The 20,475-nt window shown below is 45.2% G+C and overlaps 2 protein-coding genes across 2 annotated transcripts in view; both read left to right on the forward strand.

Annotated features, from left to right (window-relative positions):
- The window catches only part of PKP1 (plakophilin 1), a 46,558-nt gene extending 43,201 nt beyond the window's left edge, over positions 1–3,357 (forward strand). The window contains exon 14 of the mRNA XM_058274940.2: positions 656–3,357. The gene's annotated coding sequence lies outside the window, so the exon portion shown is untranslated. The remainder of the gene's footprint in view (positions 1–655) is intronic.
- Positions 3,358–15,484: 12,127 nt separating this feature from the next.
- On the forward strand, positions 15,485–20,075 carry LOC101438443 (transketolase-like protein 2). Its single transcript, XM_004478721.4, has one exon. The coding sequence runs from the start codon at positions 15,667–15,669 to the stop codon at positions 17,551–17,553; it is 1,887 nt and encodes a 628-aa protein (XP_004478778.2). The 5' UTR covers positions 15,485–15,666; the 3' UTR covers positions 17,554–20,075.
- The last annotated feature ends 400 nt before the right edge of the window (positions 20,076–20,475 follow it).

The following is a 20,475-nucleotide window of genomic DNA, read 5'->3' on the forward strand; positions in this document are numbered from 1 at the left end:
ATGGGCTCTAGGAATATGCCTTTATAAACATGCATCCAAAGTGCTCCCGATACAGGTAAGCCAAGGACCAAATTTAGATAATCCAGCCAGACGCGGTCAAACCTAGAGAAGGCGTTGAGAGGCAGCCCTGCCGAGGAGTCATGTGCAAATAGCCAGCCCTAGGACAGGGCCTCCTGGGCCGCACCTACAGGGAGCGCTTAGCTCCCCTGGCTCTCTGCCGGCTCCCTCCCTCTCCCTCCCTGCCCCTAACCCCTGAGGAGAGGGGGCCTGAGGAGAGGGGGCCTGTAATTTTGGTCCAGCTGAGGATTAATAAGCCTTCAGATAGCCTCTCCTGGCAGATGAGCTTTGACACCTTGAGACAGAAGAGGGAAGAAGGCTCAAGTTAGCAGCTTCTTCATGAGCAGTCGAGAGGCTTATTTCTGTGCTGGGAACTGTGTTGGTGGAGCGGGGCGGGCAGGGGTGGCAGCGGGGGCAAAGCTGGCAAGCATCTGAATCAACGCAAGAATGCATCGAGGGGGGCGGTGAGTCCAGGCTCAGGCCGGGGGTCCGCCTCGCTGCTGATGTGGGCGAGCCGGGGAGTGGCAGTTTGGGCCAGGCTTGCTGGGGGGCAGGCAGCTCGCTCTAAATGCTAACTTGAGGACTTCTCCTTTTCCAGAAATGACATGACCCGGCTGAGCGGACCTCAGGCCTCGCCAGATGGGTTATTCTGTCCACACTGTGCAGTATTTGGAAGAGTTCATATGCAACTGAGAACAAACCTGAAAACTGTGGATAATGGAAATATTTTTAAATTCTTTTTTTTTTTTCCTTAGGGGAAGTGGCAGGCAATGGGGGTCGGGGGTGGGGGACTTGGAGGGGGGCTTTATTGAGTTAAAGGGGCTTATATCTGATGTCAATACTTCCTTCTCTGAGAATTGGTATATATATGTGCGTGTACAATGTAAGTGTATGTGTGCGTGTGTGCGTGTGAATGCCTGAATGACCACAAATAGAAACAAGCTAGGTAAGCTGTTTTATTGCAGCTAAAAGGTGGTAAAAAGGCCTCTGCTGGGTCTCTGACTCGCAGGCATCATGCCGTTTGCTTTTGGTTAGCTGCCCGTAGTTCTCTACTAAAATGGATTGTGCCGGGTCAGAGCTCTCACCCGGGTCAGGCCCACGGAGGAATCTGCAGGTCTCTCGCCTGCCGGGTCCCAGGGGCTTGGGGTGCTGTGCAGGAAGGAAGGCTGGAGGGGTGGTGAGGTTGAGTGTATGTCATGGGGAAATCTAGTGTGTCGGATGAGGCTGCCCTTCCCGCAGAGCCACAAGGACTCGGGGGGCAGGGGGTGGGGCTCAGGTTTGGAGCTGGAGAGATGCGTCTCCCCATTCTCTTGGGCTGGGTGCCCTTCAGAGCAGGCTCGGCCTGTAAAGTTGCTGCTTCAGGCGGCTGGTAATCTCCTTGTTATGGGAAAACAGGAAAAAGAAGGCAAAAATGGTGCTCAGGCCGAAGAGCTGTTCAAGGAGAGGCTGTTTGGTCTTCAAATTCCCAGGAGTCCGGGGACGGGAACATGACCTGCTCCAGCTTCCAGTGCAACAGCGGGATATTTGGAAATTAACCAAGAAGCTTCCCCCTAAGCCTTCGTGCCTGCGGAGACTCGAGGGAGGGAGCGTTTCAGGCCGGGAGACTTGGAGGAAGAGGGCTTGGGTAGGGAAGCGTTGTTGCAGGGGCGGAGAGCCCTGCCCCGCCAGAGGCCGCCCACCTTCCCCGGAGCCCTGGCAGCCGGACCCCCTCTGTCTTTGGAAAAGCGACAGGGCTGTCAGGGGCAGCAGCCACACTCAAGACCCCCCAGTCGTGCATTTCAAATGAGAAGTTGTCGAAAGGCCTCCTGAGTGCCTCATCAAAAAAGCTTTCCGTGTAAATAGCCCTTAACCTACCCTGTAAGAAAGAGCAGAGCAGGCTTCCCAGCCCCCTGCCTCTGCCTCGCTCTGGGCTGGCCTAGCCGGTGTTAGGGTGTTAGACGGGAACCAGCTGCCGTGGCTGCCTCCTTCTCCAGAAGATAAATGGCTCCTCACCCTTCTCCTTCTTCCAAGTCTCCCTCCCCTCTCCAGGGTCCCCCCAGTCCAACCCCACTTGTCACCCCCGCAGTCAGAACTGACACACGTGGACTCAGGGTCTGCCTATTAAGGATGTGACAGCTGAGATGGGGGGAGGCAGATGGGTGAGGACACTGGCCCAGAGGGTCCGTCCGCCGGGCCCGGAGCCCGCAGGCCCCCCCTCGTTTCCTTGCTCCTGAGCGAAGGCCCCTCCGGCCCCTGCCTTCCTCTCAGAACCCACTGGGGAGCTTCCCCCAGACTGGTGTAGACACCGGGACGTGGAGTAGTTCATTTCTTAGTATTTACTGAGCATCCGTATGTGCAAGGCACTGTCCGGGGACCTAGGAGAAATGGGGGGACAAAACAGACGGAACCCCTGCCCTTACGGCACTTACCTTCTCGTGGAGGAAAGACGGAACGTGGGATCCTTGGCTTTGGGGAAAGGACTGCTCAGTCCAGTCAGGGCAAAAGGGAACAAGCCATGACAAGGGAATCCGCTCAGACCCAGGGAGGCGTCCCTTCTCGCTCGGCCCTGCCTTGCTGTGGGCCTGGGCCGGTCTCCTCACCCCGCGGGGGCCCAGCCTCTGCCTTGGGGAACGTGGCAGCTTGTGCTACGGCAGCAGGCCGGGGTGGACAGTCAGGCAGCTTTCCTCTCCCATGCCTCGTAGGCCACCCAGTTGGGCCTGTCACCTGGGCCGCTGGCCTGGGCCTGAGCAAAACAGAGAGGGGTCTGAGGATGCATTTCCTAGAGGAGTGCAGGAGGGGGTTGCGAGGCTGTGTGTATCTGAGGCTCGCCTTAGAAAATTAAGCCCATATTGGCCTCACGCTACCAGGTTGACACCAAAACCAAAATGCCCCCATTTGGAGCCAAATGAGGAAGGGCACAGAGCACAGGTCTCTTCCTGTCCCCACCCTGGCCCTCAGATCTCCTGCCTCGGGCTTACGACCAATCCAGGTGTCAGCCACCAGTGTCCTTTCCAGAGGGGGCTAGACCACAGCCCAGACCCCGCACCTCCCACAGGGTCTCGAGAGGCAGGAGGCTCCTCTTGTCCACCTCAGAGCCTTGCTGAGGGGGCATGACTGGGTGACATTGCGTGGACTGGAGTGGGCGGGGAGGGAGCCTGCGGGGGTGGGACAGCACGGAGCCGCCCTGTGGCTCTCCCGCCTCGCTTCGTGTTTGTGTAAGAACTTGCGCTGGCCAGGCCCAATTTCCCTGTGATACACTTTGTATTTGCTTTTTTTGGATATAGAGGAAATCAATAAATTGCTGGCATTTCTTTGAACTTCTTCAAGGCGTGGATTATTTGGGGTGCTGTTGACGGAGAATCTCCTCTTACTGACCCCGTCGCGGGCAGGGCTTGGGAGCGCGCCCCGAGGGACGGAGAGGACGCCAGTCACAGTTGGTGCATTTCCTCCTCACCAGGGTTCAGTGACAGCCTAATTTTACGGGATGAAAAGCGAGGCTTTGGGAGGCACCCAGCGTCACAGCCTGTAATGGAGAGGCCACCCGCAGTGGGGCCCACAGGTCTCCCAGGCAGGGCGCCTGCGGGGAGAGAAGGCAGGCCGAAAGAGCCAGGGGTGGGGGAGTGTCCTGCCAGGTCCCTACCTGGCAGGGACACTCAGGGTGACAAGAGCACGGGATGGGGTGGGCCCCAGCCTCAGGAGGCTCCGAGGGACCCTGGATAAGACAAAGGAGTAAGCTCCCGGGGGGGCATGGGCTGTTGGGTGTGGGCCCTCCGTGAAGAGCCGGGGTGCGTGGGGGAGACCCCACAGCTGAGCGTCCCGGCCTGGGAGGGTGGTGCCTGGATGGCCGCTCACTAGAGCGCCTGGCCCGGACCCCCGGGAGCACCCCACAGGGCTCAGGGCGGCAGGCACAGCCCGCGGGAGGAGGGGAGGGCGGCCGTGCAGAGTACAGTAAGCCCTGGGCCTCTGAAAATGCACCCATTGGCTCCAAAATGTGAGATCAATTTGCAAATTCAAAATGAATGAATGTTCAATTTTTATAGTTTTTATTGAAATGTAAGATACATGCAGACAAGCACACAACTTAAACACGTAGCTCTATGAACCTTCACAAACTGAAGGCACTGTGTAACCAGCACACGAGTCAAGAAACAGCACATCACTAGAACCCAAAGCCCTCCCCCTGCTCTTTCCTGTTACCACCTGCCTCCCCGAGCCAAACCTTACCCTGACTTCTAAAGTCAAATGCCCATTTTTGAGAGTGATGTGAATGGAGCCAATAGTCTGTTCCTTCTTTTGCATTAGGCTTCTTTAGGTCAATAGCATGTTTGTGAGATTCATTCACTGCTATTGTGTTGTGTTCACTGCTGTATAGTATTCCACCCAGTGCCTATACCACAATGCAAATCACAACATTACATCACCATCACCATTAGAGCTAATGTTTAAAACACTTGAAAACAATGTGTCAGTTATTGTACTTCCCCGAAATTCCCAAGTGTGATTGCTGAGAAATTATAACAAACTCTATAAAAAAAATTCAATTCCATGTGGGATCAGGTACACTTGGTGTCTACAGGGCCAAAGGACCACCACAAAGATCTGAATTCAGCCCTCTCTGGACAAGGGAGTGGTCGTCTCTTCTGGCCCCTTGGAGGACTGGCCAGTGAGGATGGGAAACCTTGGAGCTCAGGAGCAGATGGGCAAGACCAAACGAGGGGACGCCAGGAGCAGCTGAGGCTGAGACGTAAAGGACCCTCACCTCCAGGCTGCCACAGTGCCATCAGCCCTGGGCCTGGAAGCTGTGTCCTCCCACCCCCTCTGCAACTGGCCCCACCCGGGGCCCAGGTGCCCTCAACAGCAGCCCCAGGTAGTGTGGAGGTAAAACATCCCTGTGTGTCACTTGTTAAAATGCAGGGCATTCTGTTGCTCAGCCCGGTCAGGGTAAAGGGTGGACAGAAGATGTTAATACTAACAATAGTCTTTTTTATTTGAGGGGCCACAAAACAATCCCTTTGAGATTCAAGACTCTGGGTGTTCATTTTGTTTTCGTCTTTACTTCATTCCAGTAAATTAGACAGAGCACAGCATATTAAATACCAAATTATAGTAATGGAATAACTTTTTAAAATGCATGAAACTATACTGCACAAACAGTGAGCTCTAAGTTAAGCCGTGGACTCTAGTTAATGGTACAATTATAAAAATGTGTTTCATCAATTGTTGTAAATATTCCACACAACACAAGATGTAATAATAGGTGGTGTGTGGGCATCCTGTATTTTATGCATGATTTTTCTAGAAACTCACAACTCTTTAATAAAAACAAAATTCCAGTTGAGACATGAAGAAACTGAGACCCAAAGAGACATTTAGAGTCATGTAGTGAGTTTGTGTCCAGCCGAGGTGTCCCCTGGGGAGCTTGCACGAGCCTTCCCGGCTGTTGAGCATTAAAATACTATAAAGGGCCTGACAGGAAGGCGATACTGTGCATGATTCGGTCCTTGAAGATTCAGAATCTCACAGTGCCTTGAGGAGTCAGATTATACAACTTCTGAGCTGGAGTTGCTGTGCACACACACCCATAAACAAGAATCTCTGATTAGTGGAATAGCAGACACCAGAGACTACAGGCGGGTGTCCTAGTCAGGGGCGGGTCATGTTAGAATATGGGGCCAGTGAGGCCAGGGCCACAGGGCAGCTTCCCACAGGGACCCGCGGGCGTCCCGGCCCTGACCGCCGTCTCGTGTAACCCGCCCCTGCTTCGGCAGCGTACAGACGTCGCCAGTAGCCCGTCCGTCCTCCGGGACCAGGCGCCGTCTCAGAGACAGAAAGGACTTCAGGCCCCAACGTGCCAAGCCCTTCAGGCGACCCTCGGGAAGTTCGTGACTGGTGTATTAATTTAAAAAGCAGGTCAGCATCTATCCAGGGGTTCGACATCTCCGAGCTGTAAGATACCACCCCTCTGCAGAAGGCCCCCTGCTCTCTGCTCTCGCCCAGAGAGGAGCCTGGGGCCAGGTCTCCAGGGCCGGCAGGCCCATGCCGAGCCCACCCCGGCCCACGCGGAGCCCATGCCGAGCCCACGTGCATCCTGGCTCCTCGCCAGCACGCGCTCCTGCGTTGCAGGCCCACCGAGTTCATGAAGGACAACCGTGGGGCCCAGGATGAACCCAGAGAAGAGGCACCCCTGCTATGTCAACACAGGCGGGCACCAGGCGCTGTGCTGGATGCCACACGCATCACCTTTAATCTTATCGGTGCCACGAGTAGGTATGACCATTTCCATTTTACAGATAAGGAAACTGTGGTCCAGAGAGGCTGAGTAACTTCCTCAAGATCACACAGCCAGTAGGGGATGGACTTGGGATGTGAACCAGGTGTGAGGCCAAGGTTCATGCCCTTTCCCCACGACAGAACGGCCCTTAGACAGCTGTTGCCAGCACTGTTAGGATGGCACCTCAACTGCCCTCTGTGGCTCTATCCTCAGACCATGGCCCGCCCCCTCGGAGCCGTCATCACCTGAGTCTGAGCCTGGAATGAGCGCCTGTGCCCCAGTCATATACTGCTCAATTTCTTCCTTTTTAATTCAAAAGGTATCTGAGAGGGGAGTGGATGTAGCCCAGTGGTTGAGTACCTGCCGCCCACATACAAGGTCCCGGGCTCAATCCCTAGTAACTGCTAAAAAAAAAAAGGATCTGAGAAAAAAAGTTCTTTTTTTAAGTATATTTTTTATTTATTTTTAAAAGATACATAGATGACATAAAATGTTACATAACAATATATTGGAGAGTCCCATATGCCTCACTGCCCGCACTTTCCACTTTCCCCGCATTAACTTCCTTCATTAGTGTGCTGCATTCATTGAAACTGAGGAACACATATTGGGGCATTGCCACACGGCATGGACTATAGCTTACATTGTAGTTTACACTCTCTCCCACTCCATTCTGTAGGGTATGGCAGGATATATAAATGGCCTGTATCTGTCATTGCAATATCATTCAGGACAATGCCAAGTCCTGAAAATGCCCCCATATCAGACCTCTTCTTCCCTCTCCCTATCTTCAGCCACTCCCATGGCCACTGCCTCCACATCAGTGATATAATTTCTTCCATTGCTAGAATCACGGTAAGTCTATAGTAGAATACCAGTAAGTCTACCCTTGAAAAAAACGTTCTTGTCTTCTTTCTAGAAGCCTCTCAAGGCAAAAGTCACCCCACGCTGGCTCCTCCTGGCTGAGAAAAGCCCTTTCCCAGGCAGCCCATCAGCGGTCGCTCCTGAGCCCCAAGTCCCTTCCTGCCTATAACCTCCATTGCCTTCTCTCTTGCCAACTTGAGCTGGCCCTGCCTGGTCCCACGTCTGTCCGAGTTTAGGCGCTCCTAGGGGCAGAGCCTTTGTTCTCAACCCACCAGAGCTCCTAGATGGTTTGGAGAAGCGATGGGATGGGGCAGGTGGGGCCACAGCCCTGGGGGCAGGTGCTGAGAGTCAGCGTGGCAGGACCTGGGCTGGGGTGGTGGGCTCGGCTCGCTGTCCAGCGTCGGGGGCCGCTCTCCCGAGCTGGCCTGCGTCAGGGCCACGGCTAGAAGGAAGGGTCCTCAGAGTCCTCCCAGGTGGGTGATTCTCACAACACTCTTCCACAGACTCTCTCGGTGAAGGTCACTGAATGTGGAAACCCAAAATGCCAGACAGGTGCGAGTCTGAAGTGGCCCTGGGGAGGAGGTGAGGCAGGAGCGCCAAATACCCACTAATGTCCCCCCAGGAGCAGGAGCCCCAGAGCCCCAGAGCTCCAAGGAGCTGCCGGGAAACCATTGGTCAAGTCCAACTCGCTCGTTTTGCAGGTGAAGAAATGGAGGTCCAGAGAGGGCAAGTGACTTGCTCAGACGTCACAAAGCAGAAATAGTAGCAGGCCCGGGCAAGCATGCCAGTCTCTTGGCACCCAAGCCAGGTCCTTTGTCCTACTCCTCCCTGGGCAATTTGCTGCGACAGCGCCTCCCACGGGGTCGGTGTGCCTGCCGGAGCGCCCACAGCTCTGCCGCAGCCCCAGCGTGAGGCAGTGTCAATACACCAGCTGGGGAGTGGATGCAGCCTCTTTGTGTCTTTCTGAGCTACGTGAGGGCTGGGATCCCAGCAGGGAAGGAAGGGAGAGAAGGGAGAGAGGGAGGAAGGAAATGGTAAATAGAACAAGAGAAACCTTCCCTTGTCTGGAACACTGTTTGAAGTGGTTTCCAAGATTTCATGCAGTGTGAGAATCTAAATGTAGCAAGGACTCACACACACATGCACACCCCAATGACAGACCCTAAGCACAGCCACACACACAGCCACGTGGCCGGCAGAGGGCCTGTGACATCACTCGCACCATGTGGACACAGAGCCGAGGCTTGGTAAATGCAGCTTTGGTGACTGGGATCCAAGCAGGTGACAGATTGATGCCAGGTGTCCAGTTCTAATGACAGTTCTAAAACAATGGCCAGACGCCAGGAACCCTTGAGCAAATCGGAGGGTTTTTATCTAGTAAGACTGGATATGATGACCAGGGGAGTGGGTATGGATACACAGTGTCCCTGGAGGCCACGTGGGGACAGTGGGACTGGAGGGAGGGAGGGGCCAGTTGCGAACAATGATGCTGATGGGCCAAGGAAGATGAGGGAAAATTCACCACTGGACTTATTTCTCCTCCTTTTCCTCCTCTTCCTCCTTCTTCTTCTCTTCCTTCTCCTCCTCCTTCTTCTCCTCCTTCACCCTTTTAGGTAAAATTTATATACAGTGAAATACACGTTTTAAGTATACCATGCAATATGTTTTGACAAATGCACACACCTGTACAGTCCAAACCTCTATCAAAATATAGAATTACATTACCTCAGGCAGTTCCCTCCTGCATTTTCCCAATCAATCCCCTTCCACCTAAAAGGCAACCACTGTTCTGTTATTTCATGACAGATTAATTTCGTCTGTTTAAAAAAATCATGTGTATGGAATCATAGTGTGCACTCTTTTCTGTGAGCCTTCTTTCGCTCTGCATACTCTTTTTGGGATCCATCCATGTGAGTATCGGTAGTTCATTCCTTTTTACCAAGGGGGTGAGTGTAGATACAAAGAGCAGAAGTTCAAAGAGACAGAAAACCTTTTATTCCTTTTTTATTGATCCATTATATGAATATGCCTCAGTTTGCTTAGCCTGTTGATGGAAACTGAGCTATTTCTAATTTTTGACAATTATGAATATAGCTGTTTTGAGTATTCTCTCTAAGTATTTTTGTGGACATATGTTTTCATTTCTCTTGGGTAAATACCTAGGAGTGGAATTGCTGAATCATAAGGTAGATGTGTGCTGTAGTTTTGTTTTTATAAGAAACTGGTACACATTTTTTCCAAAGTGGGTATAGCATTTACGGTCCCAATAAAAATGTTTGAGAGTTCAGATTGCTCCTCAGCCTCAGTACTATTTGCTGTTGTCAATCTTTTCATTTTAACCATTCTAGTGCAAGTGTAGTTGTATCTTATTGCGGTTTTAATTTGCACTTCCCTATTGGGCATTTTTCCATATGCTTATTGTTTATTCATATATCTTTCCTTGTGAAATGTTTAAATCCTTTGCTTTATTTTTTACGTTTTATTATTGAGTGGGAGGAGTTCTTTGTATATTGTGGATAGTAATCCTTTGTCAGATATATTTGTGAATTTTTTTCCTGGTGTGTGTTTTGCCTATAAATTTCCTTATCGACATATTTTGAAAAGCATAAAAGCAGAAGTTTTATATTTTTATGAAGTCTAATTTACCAGTTTTCAATGTTATGGTATTTCTTCCTCTGTCCTTAAAGACTTTTGCCTAGCCACAGGTCATGAATATATTATCTTATGTTTTCTTCTGGAAGCATTATACTTTTAGCTTTTATGTTTAGACTTATGGTCCATCTCAAATTAATTTTTGCTTATGATATAAGGTAGGAATTAAGGTTACATTTTCTTCCATATTATAGCCAGTTACTCCAGCACCATTTGTTGAAAGATTTTCCTTTGGCACCTTTGTAGAAGATCAAACGATCATACCCGTGTGAATATGTTTCTGGACTTTATTCAATTCCAATTCATTTATTTGTCTACCCCTATGTCAAAACCACTTTTTCTCAATTACTATAGTTTTATACTAAGTCTTTAAGTCAGGTAGTGTACATCTTACAACTATATGTTTCAATTTATTTAGATATTCTTTAAATTCTCTCCACAATTTTTGTAGTTTTCAGTATGCAAGTCTTGTACAATTTGATAAATGTATTCCTCAGTATTTTATGATTTTGAAGCTATTGTAAATGGAATTTTTAATTTCATTTCCAAATTGTGTGCTGCAGTACATAAAAATACAAATGATATTTATATACTGACCTTCTAGGCTACAATCTTGATAAAGGCAATATTTTCAGTAGATTCTTTAGGATTTTCAAAGGAAACAATCATATCATGAAAAGGATCCTTTCTGATCTTTGCCTTTTGTCTCTTATTCTTGCCTTACCACACAGGATAGGACCTCCAGTACAACACTGAATAGAATAGATGAGAGCAGAAATCATTGCCTTATTCCCAATCTTAGGGGAAAAGCACTCAGTCTTTTACCATTAAGAATAATATTAACTGTAGAGTTTTCATAGATGCCTTTTATTAGATTTCAGAAGTTCTTTTCTAATCTTCGTTCAGATTTTTTCTTAATCAGGAATGGGCATTTAATTTTTCAAATGTTTCTTTTGTATCTCTTGAAATGATCATATGATATTTCTCTTTTATTATCTTAAAGTTGTGAATTATATTGATTGACTTTTGAATGTTAAATCAATGTTGCTTTCTTAGGATAAACCCCACTTAGTCACATGTATTTTATTTTTTTATCCCCTGCTTCCTTGTGGCTTTTTGCGTGCTGTCTGCTCTCTGTGTCCACTCTCTGTGCGTTTTTCTGTGTCTGTATGTACTTTTATTTATCCACCCCACCCACACCCCTTGCAGCTGGTTTGCTGTGTGCTCTCTGTGTCTGTTTGCTGCGCCACTCTTCTGTGTTTTTGCTTGTCTCCCTTTTTGTTGTGTCACCTTGCTTACTTGGCTCTCTGCTGCACTGGTGGGCCGAGCGACACCCTGCCACGTGTGGGTGAGCCTGCCTTCACAAGGAGGCCCCGGGACACAAACCCAGGGCCTCCCATATGGTAGGCAGGAGCCCAACAGATTGAGCCACAGCTGCTTCCCACAATGTACTTTTTTTTATACAAAGTGCTGGGTTTGATTTGCTACTATTTCATAAGGAATTTTGTATCTATGTTCATGAAAGATATTGATCTTTAGTTTTCTTTTTTGATAATATTTTTGTCGGGTTTTAGTATCATGGTTATTCTGGTCCTTTAAAACAAGTTGGGAACTAGTCCTCCCTCCTGTATTCTCTGAGAGTTTGTGTAATATTGATCTTATTTCTTCCTTAATAGTGAAACCTTCTAGGCTTGACATTTTCTTTCAGGGAATGTGTTTTTCTAATGGATTTGGTATCTTTCATAGATAGAGACTATTCAGATTTTCAATTTCCTCTTGTGTCAATGTTAGTAAATTGTATTTTTCAAAGAATTTACCATTTCATTTAAGTCTTTGAATTTATTGGCATAATAGGGCTTAAAATATTGCTTTATCCTTTTCAATGCCTGTAGGATCTATAGTGACATATTCTCTCTCATTTATGATATTAGTAATTTGTGTTCTCTCTTTTATCTTCGAACAGTTTAGCTAGAGATTTGGCTTTTTTAATCATATACTGATTTTGTTAATTTTGTCTGTTTTTTGCTTTCTATTTCATTGTTTTTCGCACTTTATTAGTTCCTTTCTCCCACTTACTTTGGCCTTATTCTGTTCTTTTTCTAGGTTCTTAAAGTGGAAACTTTGGTCATTAGACTTAGGTCTTCCTTCCTTTATCATAAAAGTTTTGAAGTTCCCTCTAATCTCTGCTTCAGCTGCATAAATTTTGACATTGTATTTTCATTATCATCAGTTATTTAGAAGAGTGTTGCTTAATTTCAAACATTGGGGAATATTAGATATTTTAATCATTATTTATTTCTAATTTAATTCCATTATACTTCAAGAACATATTCTGTATGCTTTTGATCATTTTAAAGTTATTGGGATTTGTTACACAACCCAGCAATTTGCCTTAGTGAATGTATGACATGCACTTGAAAAAATGTGTAATCTGAAGTTTCTGGGTGTATATACATATTTGACTATTTATATTTTCCTGTTGAGTGGCCTCTTATCATAAAATATTTCTATTCTGTTAATACTCTTTGTTCTGAAGTCTATTTCATTGGATATTAATGTAGTCTTTACAGTTTTCTTGTGGTTACTGTTTGCATCCTATATATTTTTCTATCCTTTCACTTTCAATTTATCTGTATCTATTTTTAATATATATCTCTTGTAGATAGCATATAGTTGAAATTCACTTTTACTTTTAATTCATCCTGGTAACCTCTGCATTTTAATTGAGTGTTTTATCCATTTACATTTACCATAATTACTGATTGGTTGAATTTAAGTCTACCATTTTACTATTTGCTTTCTGTTTGTCATCTCTTTTTGATCCTCTATTTTCCCCTCCTGTCTTCTTTTGGGTTAGTTAAATATATCTGGAATTCCATTTTAATTTATCAGTTGACTTTTTAACTAAACCCTTTTGCATTTTTTGTGGTTGCTCTAGATTGCCATATACATCCTTAAATTTTCACAGTATACTTAGAGTTAATATAGTGCCACTTCACATAAAATATAATAATCTTGCATTCATATATATCTATTTACCATCCCTCATTCTTTAAACTATGGTTGTCACATGAATTATATCTACATATATTGTAAGCCTCACAATACAATTTTATATCTTTGCTTTAATATGCCATATGTCATATAAATAAATAAAGGGGAAAATAGTCTTTAATATTTATCATTTCTGGTACATTTCATTTTTTCCTGATGATTCAAGTTTCCATATGGTACTTTTTCCCATTAGTCTGAAGAACTTTTAGCATTTTTTGTTATGCAGGTCTGATGGTGATTAATTCTTTTAGTTTACATTTATCTTTAAATGTCTTTATTTCACCTTCATTCTTGAAGAATATTTTCTCTGCATAGGAATTCTGGTTAGTGTTATGATTTTTTCTTCTGTTACTTCAGAGTGTTGTTCCTCTGTCTTCTTGACTCTGTTATTTCTGGTGAGAATTTAGCAATCATTTATATTGTTGTTCCCCATTATGTATTGTATCCTTTTCCTCTGCTTCCTTTCTAGATTTTCTCTTTATCTTTGTTTTCAACAGTTTAACCATGATGTACTTAGGTGTGTACTCCGTCGTTTATCTTGTTTGGATTGTGCTGAATTTCTTGAATCTCTAAATTATGGCTTTCACTGAGCTTGGGAAAATTTGGCCCATTATTTCTTCAATTATTTTCATGCTCCCTGCCTCTCTCTCCTTGCAGGCTGAGACTCTAATTACATATTTAGATCTTTTTATACCACCCAATTTTAGATGACCAATTGTCTGTTTATTTTATTAATTTCTATCGATCTATCTTCAAGCTCATGGAGTCTTGTCATTGTCAATGTGCTGTTGAGCTCATTCAGTGAATTTTTCTTTTATGTACTATTTTTCATATTTGGAATTTCCACGTGATTCTATTTAATAACCCTTATTTCTTTGATAACATTTCCTATTTTTAAAATTTATTATAAGCTTATTTTTCTTTACATCCTTGAGCAATGTTATCATCATTGTTTAGAACCCTTGTCTGCTAATTCCAGCATCTAAGTTATTTAATGATCATACTCCATTGGTTGACTTTTCCTTTGAGTACAAGTCACATTTTCCTATTTCTTATTATGTGAGTAATTCTGGATTGCATCCTGGACATTATAAATGATACATCGTATAGCCTCTAGATTCAGTTATATTTCTCTAAAGAATATTGATGCTTAGTTTTAGCAGGCAATTAATTGACTCTACTTGAACGTCAATCTCTGTTTTCCCTGGGGTGGGCAGCAGCTACAATTTCTGTTCAGTTCTTTTAGCTTTAGTTGGGCTACTTGACTTCTTCCTAATGCATGCATAGTTCAAAGGCCAGCTGGAGATTTGGGCAGAGCTTATATACAGAAACACCATATCTATGACTGTCTCTGTTTCAATATTTCCATCCTCACTTTCCAGCTGCCTCAAACTCTTCCTTTGAGCTTTTCAGGGCATAAGAAAGACATAGAAAGGCATAGAAAGAACTTCTATTTGGGTTTTGAAATAGCCCACACTGAGCTGACTACAGCCCACCTTTGGGTAAAAAGCTATAAAAATAGAACACTAACCCAATGCCATTTTATTCTTCTAAGTGTCAACTCCCCTCCAGTTTCCTGCTTTGGGTCATTCTCCCATACCTTAGGTTGTTGCTTTTTATATTTTGTCCAGAGTGTATCGCTGTTATCTGTGAGAACGATGCTTTAATAGGAGCTACTCCATCGTTGCTGAAAATGGGAACTTTCAACCATTACAGTTAGTTATGTGGACGTCATTGGTGCCTTGAAAGGAAAAATTTTCATTGAGTGCTCGAGGTAGAAACAACTGGAGTAGGTGCAAGAAGGGAAAAGAGAACCGGGGCAGTTGCTGGAGGTGGATATAGAATCAAGACAGACCTTTCAGTGAGATAAAAATACGTTTTATATATTAGTGGAAATAACAGAGAAGGAGAAATTGACAGGAGAGAAGGAAGAATTTCTGGAGTGACGTTCTTGAGTAGATGAGCGAGAATAAGACCTGGGGCACAAGTGAAGGGTTTGATACTTGATAGGGTGTGGGCAGTTCATTTATAGTCACAGAGCCAGGTGGGTGAGTGGATATGGTGTGGGAACTTGTTGAAGTTCTCTTCTTATTACTTCTATTTTCTCAGTGATACAGGAAGCCAAATTATCTGAGAATGAAGGTAGAGAATCATGTATTAGATGTTTGACGGAAGTGAGAGGATATGAAATAATTGTCTAGCAGAGGAGGAGAACTAAAGATCTAGCAAAATACAGTAGGAATGCCAGGATCTTCTTGAGACTGGTGATCCAGAATTTAAAGGGAGACCGGTTAGTATAGGTGAATATTTTCCACACCCACATTTTGTTACCACATAGGTGCGGGTATGGAGTAGATAAAGAAAAGCCAGGAGTTTTTCCAGACATGTACAATGAGGATGTATGCCAGGGAATGATTATAGATGGACCACGGACTTTAACTTGGGTAAGGAAGGGGAGAATATGAGGGGATTGAGAGATGATTAAAAATATTAGCGGCGCGCGGGGGAGGCCGGGAGCTGCGCAAGGGCAGGTGGGAGCGGCGCGCAGGGCAGGCCGGGAGCTGCGCGAGGGGAGGCGGGAGCGGGCGCGCGGGGGAAGTCGGGAGCTGCGCGAGGGGAGCTGCGCAAGGGGAACCGCTACAGCCTTCAAGCGGCGCTGCCGCCATCTCTGCCGCCATCTCCCGCCCCACCCCCGGCCGTTTCTGAGCTTATTTCCTCAAAAAGGCGGGTTCACGCATTGGAACTGCTTAGTGGACATTTAGGCTGCGAGTACAGACGTGAGTTCCGCTATGGCTGACGACGCCAAGCTGGATGCCTCGACCATTCAGGTGCTGCGGGACCTGGCCAACCGCCTGCGGATCCATTCTATCAGGGCCACGTGTGCCTCCAACTCGGGTCACCCCACATCGTGCTGCAGCGCAGCCGAGATCATGTCTGTTCTGTTTTTCCATACGATGAGGTACAAACAGACAGACCCAGAACACCCGGACAACGACCGATTCGTTCTCTCCAAGGGCCATGCTGCCCCAATCCTTTACGGCGCTTGGGCAGAGGCGGGCGACATCAGCGAATCTGACTTGCTGAGCTTGAGGAAAATTGACTGTGACTTGGAAGGACATCCTACCCCCAGATTGTCGTTTGTTGATGTGGCCACAGGATCTCTTGGGCAAGGACTAGGTGCTGCGTGTGGAATGGCTTATACTGGCAAGTACTTCGACAAAGCCAGCTACCGGGTCTACTGCCTTATGGGAGATGGCGAATCCTCAGAAGGTTCTGTCTGGGAGGCTTTGGCTTTTGCTTCCTACTACAATTTGGACAATATTGTGGCCATCTTTGATGTGAACCGCTTGGGACAAAGTGGTGTTGCACCACTTGAACACTGCACAGATATCTATCAGAAGCGCTGCGAAGCCTTTGGGTGGAATACTTTTATGGTGGATGGCCATAATGTGGAGGCCTTGTGCCAAGCGTTCTGGCAAGCAACTTTAGTGAAGAACAAGCCCACTGCTATAGTTGCCAAGACCTTCAAGGGTCGTGGTATTCCAAACATTGAGGATGCGGAAAATTGGCACGGAAAGCCATTGCCACAAGAAAGAGCTGATGCAATTATCAAATTAATTAAGAGCCAGATACAGACCAATAGGACTCTCATACCGAAACCCCCTGTTGGAGACTCGCCAGAAGTCAGCATCACAAATATAAAAATGACCTCTCCACCTGCTTACAAATTGGGTGAGAAGATAGCTACCCAAAAAGCATACGGTTTAGCTCTGGCTAAACTGGGCCATGCAAATGAAAGAGTTATTGTCCTGGATGGTGATACAAAGAACTCCACCTTTTCTGAGAGATTCAAGAAAGAACACCCAGAGCGGTTCGTTGAATGTTTTATTGCTGAGCAAAACATGGTAAGTGTGGCACTGGGATGTGCCACTCGTGGTCGTACCATTGCTTTTGCTAGTACCTTCACTGCCTTTTTGACCCGCGCGTTTGATCAGATCCGAATGGGAGCCATTTCTCAAACCAACATCAACCTTATTGGTTGTCATTGCGGGGTAGCCGTTGGTGAAGATGGACCCTCCCAGATGGCCCTTGAGGACCTAGCCATGTTCCGAAGCATCCCCAATTGTACTGTTTTCTATCCAAGTGATGCACTTTCAACAGAGCATGCGGTTTATCTGGCTGCCAATACTAAGGGAATGTGTTTCATTCGGACAAGCCGACCGGAAACTGCAGTTATTTATACACCACAAGAAAAATTTGAGATTGGCCAGGCCAAGGTGGTTCGCCACAGTGTTGATGATGAGGTCACAGTTATTGGAGCTGGAGTTACGCTGCATGAAGCCTTAGCAGCTGCTGCTGATCTTTCCAAACAAGGTATTTCTGTCCGTGTCATTGACCCTTTTACCATTAAACCGCTGGATGCTGCTACTATCATTTCCAATGCGAAAGCCACCGGTGGCCGGGTTATCACAGTTGAGGATCACTACCGAGAAGGTGGCATGGGGGAAGCTGTATGTGCAGCTGTCTCCAGGGAGCCTGGTATCTTTGTTCATCAGTTGGCAGTATCAGGAGTGCCTCGAAGTGGGAAACCAAGTGAATTGCTGGATATGTTTGGAATTAGTGCCAGACACATCATATTGGCTGTGAAATGTGCTTTAATGAACAAAAATAGATAATTTCTTAAAAAATCAGTCTGTTAACCTTTAGTCTAAAAATATTGGTATCTTTACATTCTTGTAGTTAAAAAGCTATTTTTCAAGTCTATTTTGTTGTGCTTTTCTCTTTTTGAAAGGAAAGCCAGTTAATATTTTCTTCATTCCTAATTCAGAAATTCAATTTAACTACCTTCTGTTAAACTGTGACTGTGTATACAAATGTCACTCTCATTTTTGAATCTTTAACATAAGTTGTAAAATTTTAAGTAACAGGATAGCAGACAAAACAGCACCATACAATTTTCTGTTAAGGTTACAAATAACTGACCAGGTTGTCAGCATAGAAGTAACAATTTATTAAATGTGTACAAATTTCTTGTAGGTAAAGAAAGTGTGAATGTAATTATAGGCTTCAATACCCAGGCTTTGAAGCACTACCACTATGATATACCCTATTTTTCTTTGTCAACTTTTCATATATTGCCATCCTACCTTCAATTGCTGGGGAAGTCACAGGCGCATGCTCAGTGGCCATCTCCCACCCCACACCTCTCCCCCCACACTCTTTCTGTTGTTTGACAATATTTCAGCCTTTCTCCACTCCACAATTTGGGGAAGCTGTTAAGTCAAATGAAAAGGCCTGACCAGACCTTAAAACCAGAAACCAGGACAAGCAGCCCCAGGTTCTTATCCAGGGCAGGAATTCTCAGTGGCAGTGCTCCCTTCCCCTGCTTGGGGGTGGATAAATGCTTCACACTCACACGGCAAAGGGTCTCTCCCCTACAACATGAGGTGGGATGTGTGGAGTTGCCATTCGTCAACCCTGACCCGAGTGCCTTCTCGGGAGATGGGCCATGATGGGATCTCTTCCCCAGCTCTTTTGGACACTTTGTGCTAATAAAATGGTAATTTGCTGAAAGTTTCTTTTGTGCCTGAGGCTGTGTTCCCTTTGCACATCCTGTTGCAACTCCACATCGATTTCCTGGATAAAATTTGACTGCAGTTGCTTTGGAATTTCTTCTTTTTGCCTTCATTTCTCCTCCACAGTTTAAAGACTGTAAAGAGAGCAGTAGCAAAAGCCCTTGTGATGTACTGCGCTGCTTGAGGTGACTGTCCTTTAAAGATATGAAAATGTAACCAGTTCTAGTTGGCACACTACTCTGTTTTAGAATATTTAGAGGTTTTGTTTCATTTTTTTCAAATCTTAGGTGAGTCTTGTCCTGACTGACTCTAATCCCTGGCTGCTTAAGTTTGTGATGATACAGTATTAATGAACACCATGAGCACTGGTTTAACTCTGTTCTTTTTTCAAATCAGACTGTTAACTTGACTGTATTCATTTACTGAGGATACCAGTTAAAGACAATGTTAATAAAGCATTAAAAAAAAAAAATTAAGTGGTAGCAATGAATTCTATACCTGAAAGTGGTTCTATGGGAAACATTATGTTGTATTTATGTTATCACAGTAAAAATTTTTAAAAAACAACTAAAGTGGTAGAATGAATGGATTGTGGAGTCTAAGAATTATTAAGGAAGTGAGCTGGAAAGATAGGAAGTCGTGGTCAGAGAGCAGGCTGCTTGAAATGGAGACTCTGGAGAAAGTGTGGCTGGTAACCACCCACCTCAGTGGTTATATAAGGTGAGTGCAACATGGGGAGGAGATGACTGAGGTCGGATAGAGGACAAATAAGTAGGGGAGAGGAGATCAAGGAAGTGAGAGGCTGGGACAGTGGAAGGATCAATGCTTGTGGGTATTGAAATCACCAAGAATTATAACAAAACTAGTATTGAAATAATGATGGTAGATGGGAGCTAAAAGCTTTGGGAAAGGAGGAGAGTGACCTGGGGGTCTACAGATGGCTGCAAAGAGGAGGGTTAGTGGACAACTGAAAAAAGACCATGGCAGACCAGTCCAATCCCTAAAACCAGGAGAATCCTCTACTGCAAGCAAAACAATACCATTCCTCTGCCTGAAGCAGTCAGAGTAGACTTTGTCCCAAATCCCTCCAGACTGAAGAATGAACAAAAATAAGGGGGGAGTAAAACCACTGACTAAAACCGTTTTATTGTTAGTGTAGTTATTGTTTTGGGTTAACTGAATAACTTTTAACATTGATATAAAAAATAAGTTTTTAAATTAAAACAATCATGTACAAGGATTCTATTTACAGTCTTAATACTCAGAAAAATTTATAAATAAAATGTTCAGTGATTGGGGAATAAATAGTTTGTGAAACAACGTTAGGATGGAATATTTTGCAATCATTAGAAGGTATGTTTTCAAATAATGGTGATTATACATTTTGTCAAAAGTTGTAAAACTGTACAATGCAAAATGTTAACCATAATCTAAACTATAGACCTTGGTTAGCAGCAATGCTTCAATATTTGTTCATCATTTGTAACAAATGCGTCACACTAATGTTAGATATTATTAATGGGAAAATGGGAAAGCGGGGGTGGGGTACATGGGAATCCTCTATATTTTCAATGTAACTTTTCTGTAATCTAAAACTTCTCTAAAAATAAAGTTTATTATATGAACTATATATGTATATTATGGCAGAGGGAAATAATGCTTCTCTCATAAAATTAAATAAAAGTCAGGGCACGGAAGTTTTATTATATATTTTAAGGTTACAATTATATAGTGTGTGTGTATACATATAAATACACATACACATACAAACACACACCAAGGAAAGTTAGTAGTGGTGTGGTGTGACAACAAGAGATAATTGTTTAAATTAAATTAAGGCTCCGAGAGAGTACCAGACGTTCTTCTCTCCTAGACTTCATTCACAGCAGTTTCCTGTAATACCGGTCTGGGAGTGGACATGAGCTCACCTCCAAATTTGCAAACTGTTATTTGAGATTACAGTAAGAAGGCTTCATTCTGCGCCTCTGGTGGTCTGGTGGGCCCTGTGGCCTGAGTCGCTTC

The sequence above is a fragment of the Dasypus novemcinctus genome, chromosome 13 (genome assembly GCF_030445035.2).
Source record: "Dasypus novemcinctus isolate mDasNov1 chromosome 13, mDasNov1.1.hap2, whole genome shotgun sequence".
NCBI lineage: Eukaryota > Metazoa > Chordata > Mammalia > Cingulata > Dasypodidae > Dasypus > Dasypus novemcinctus.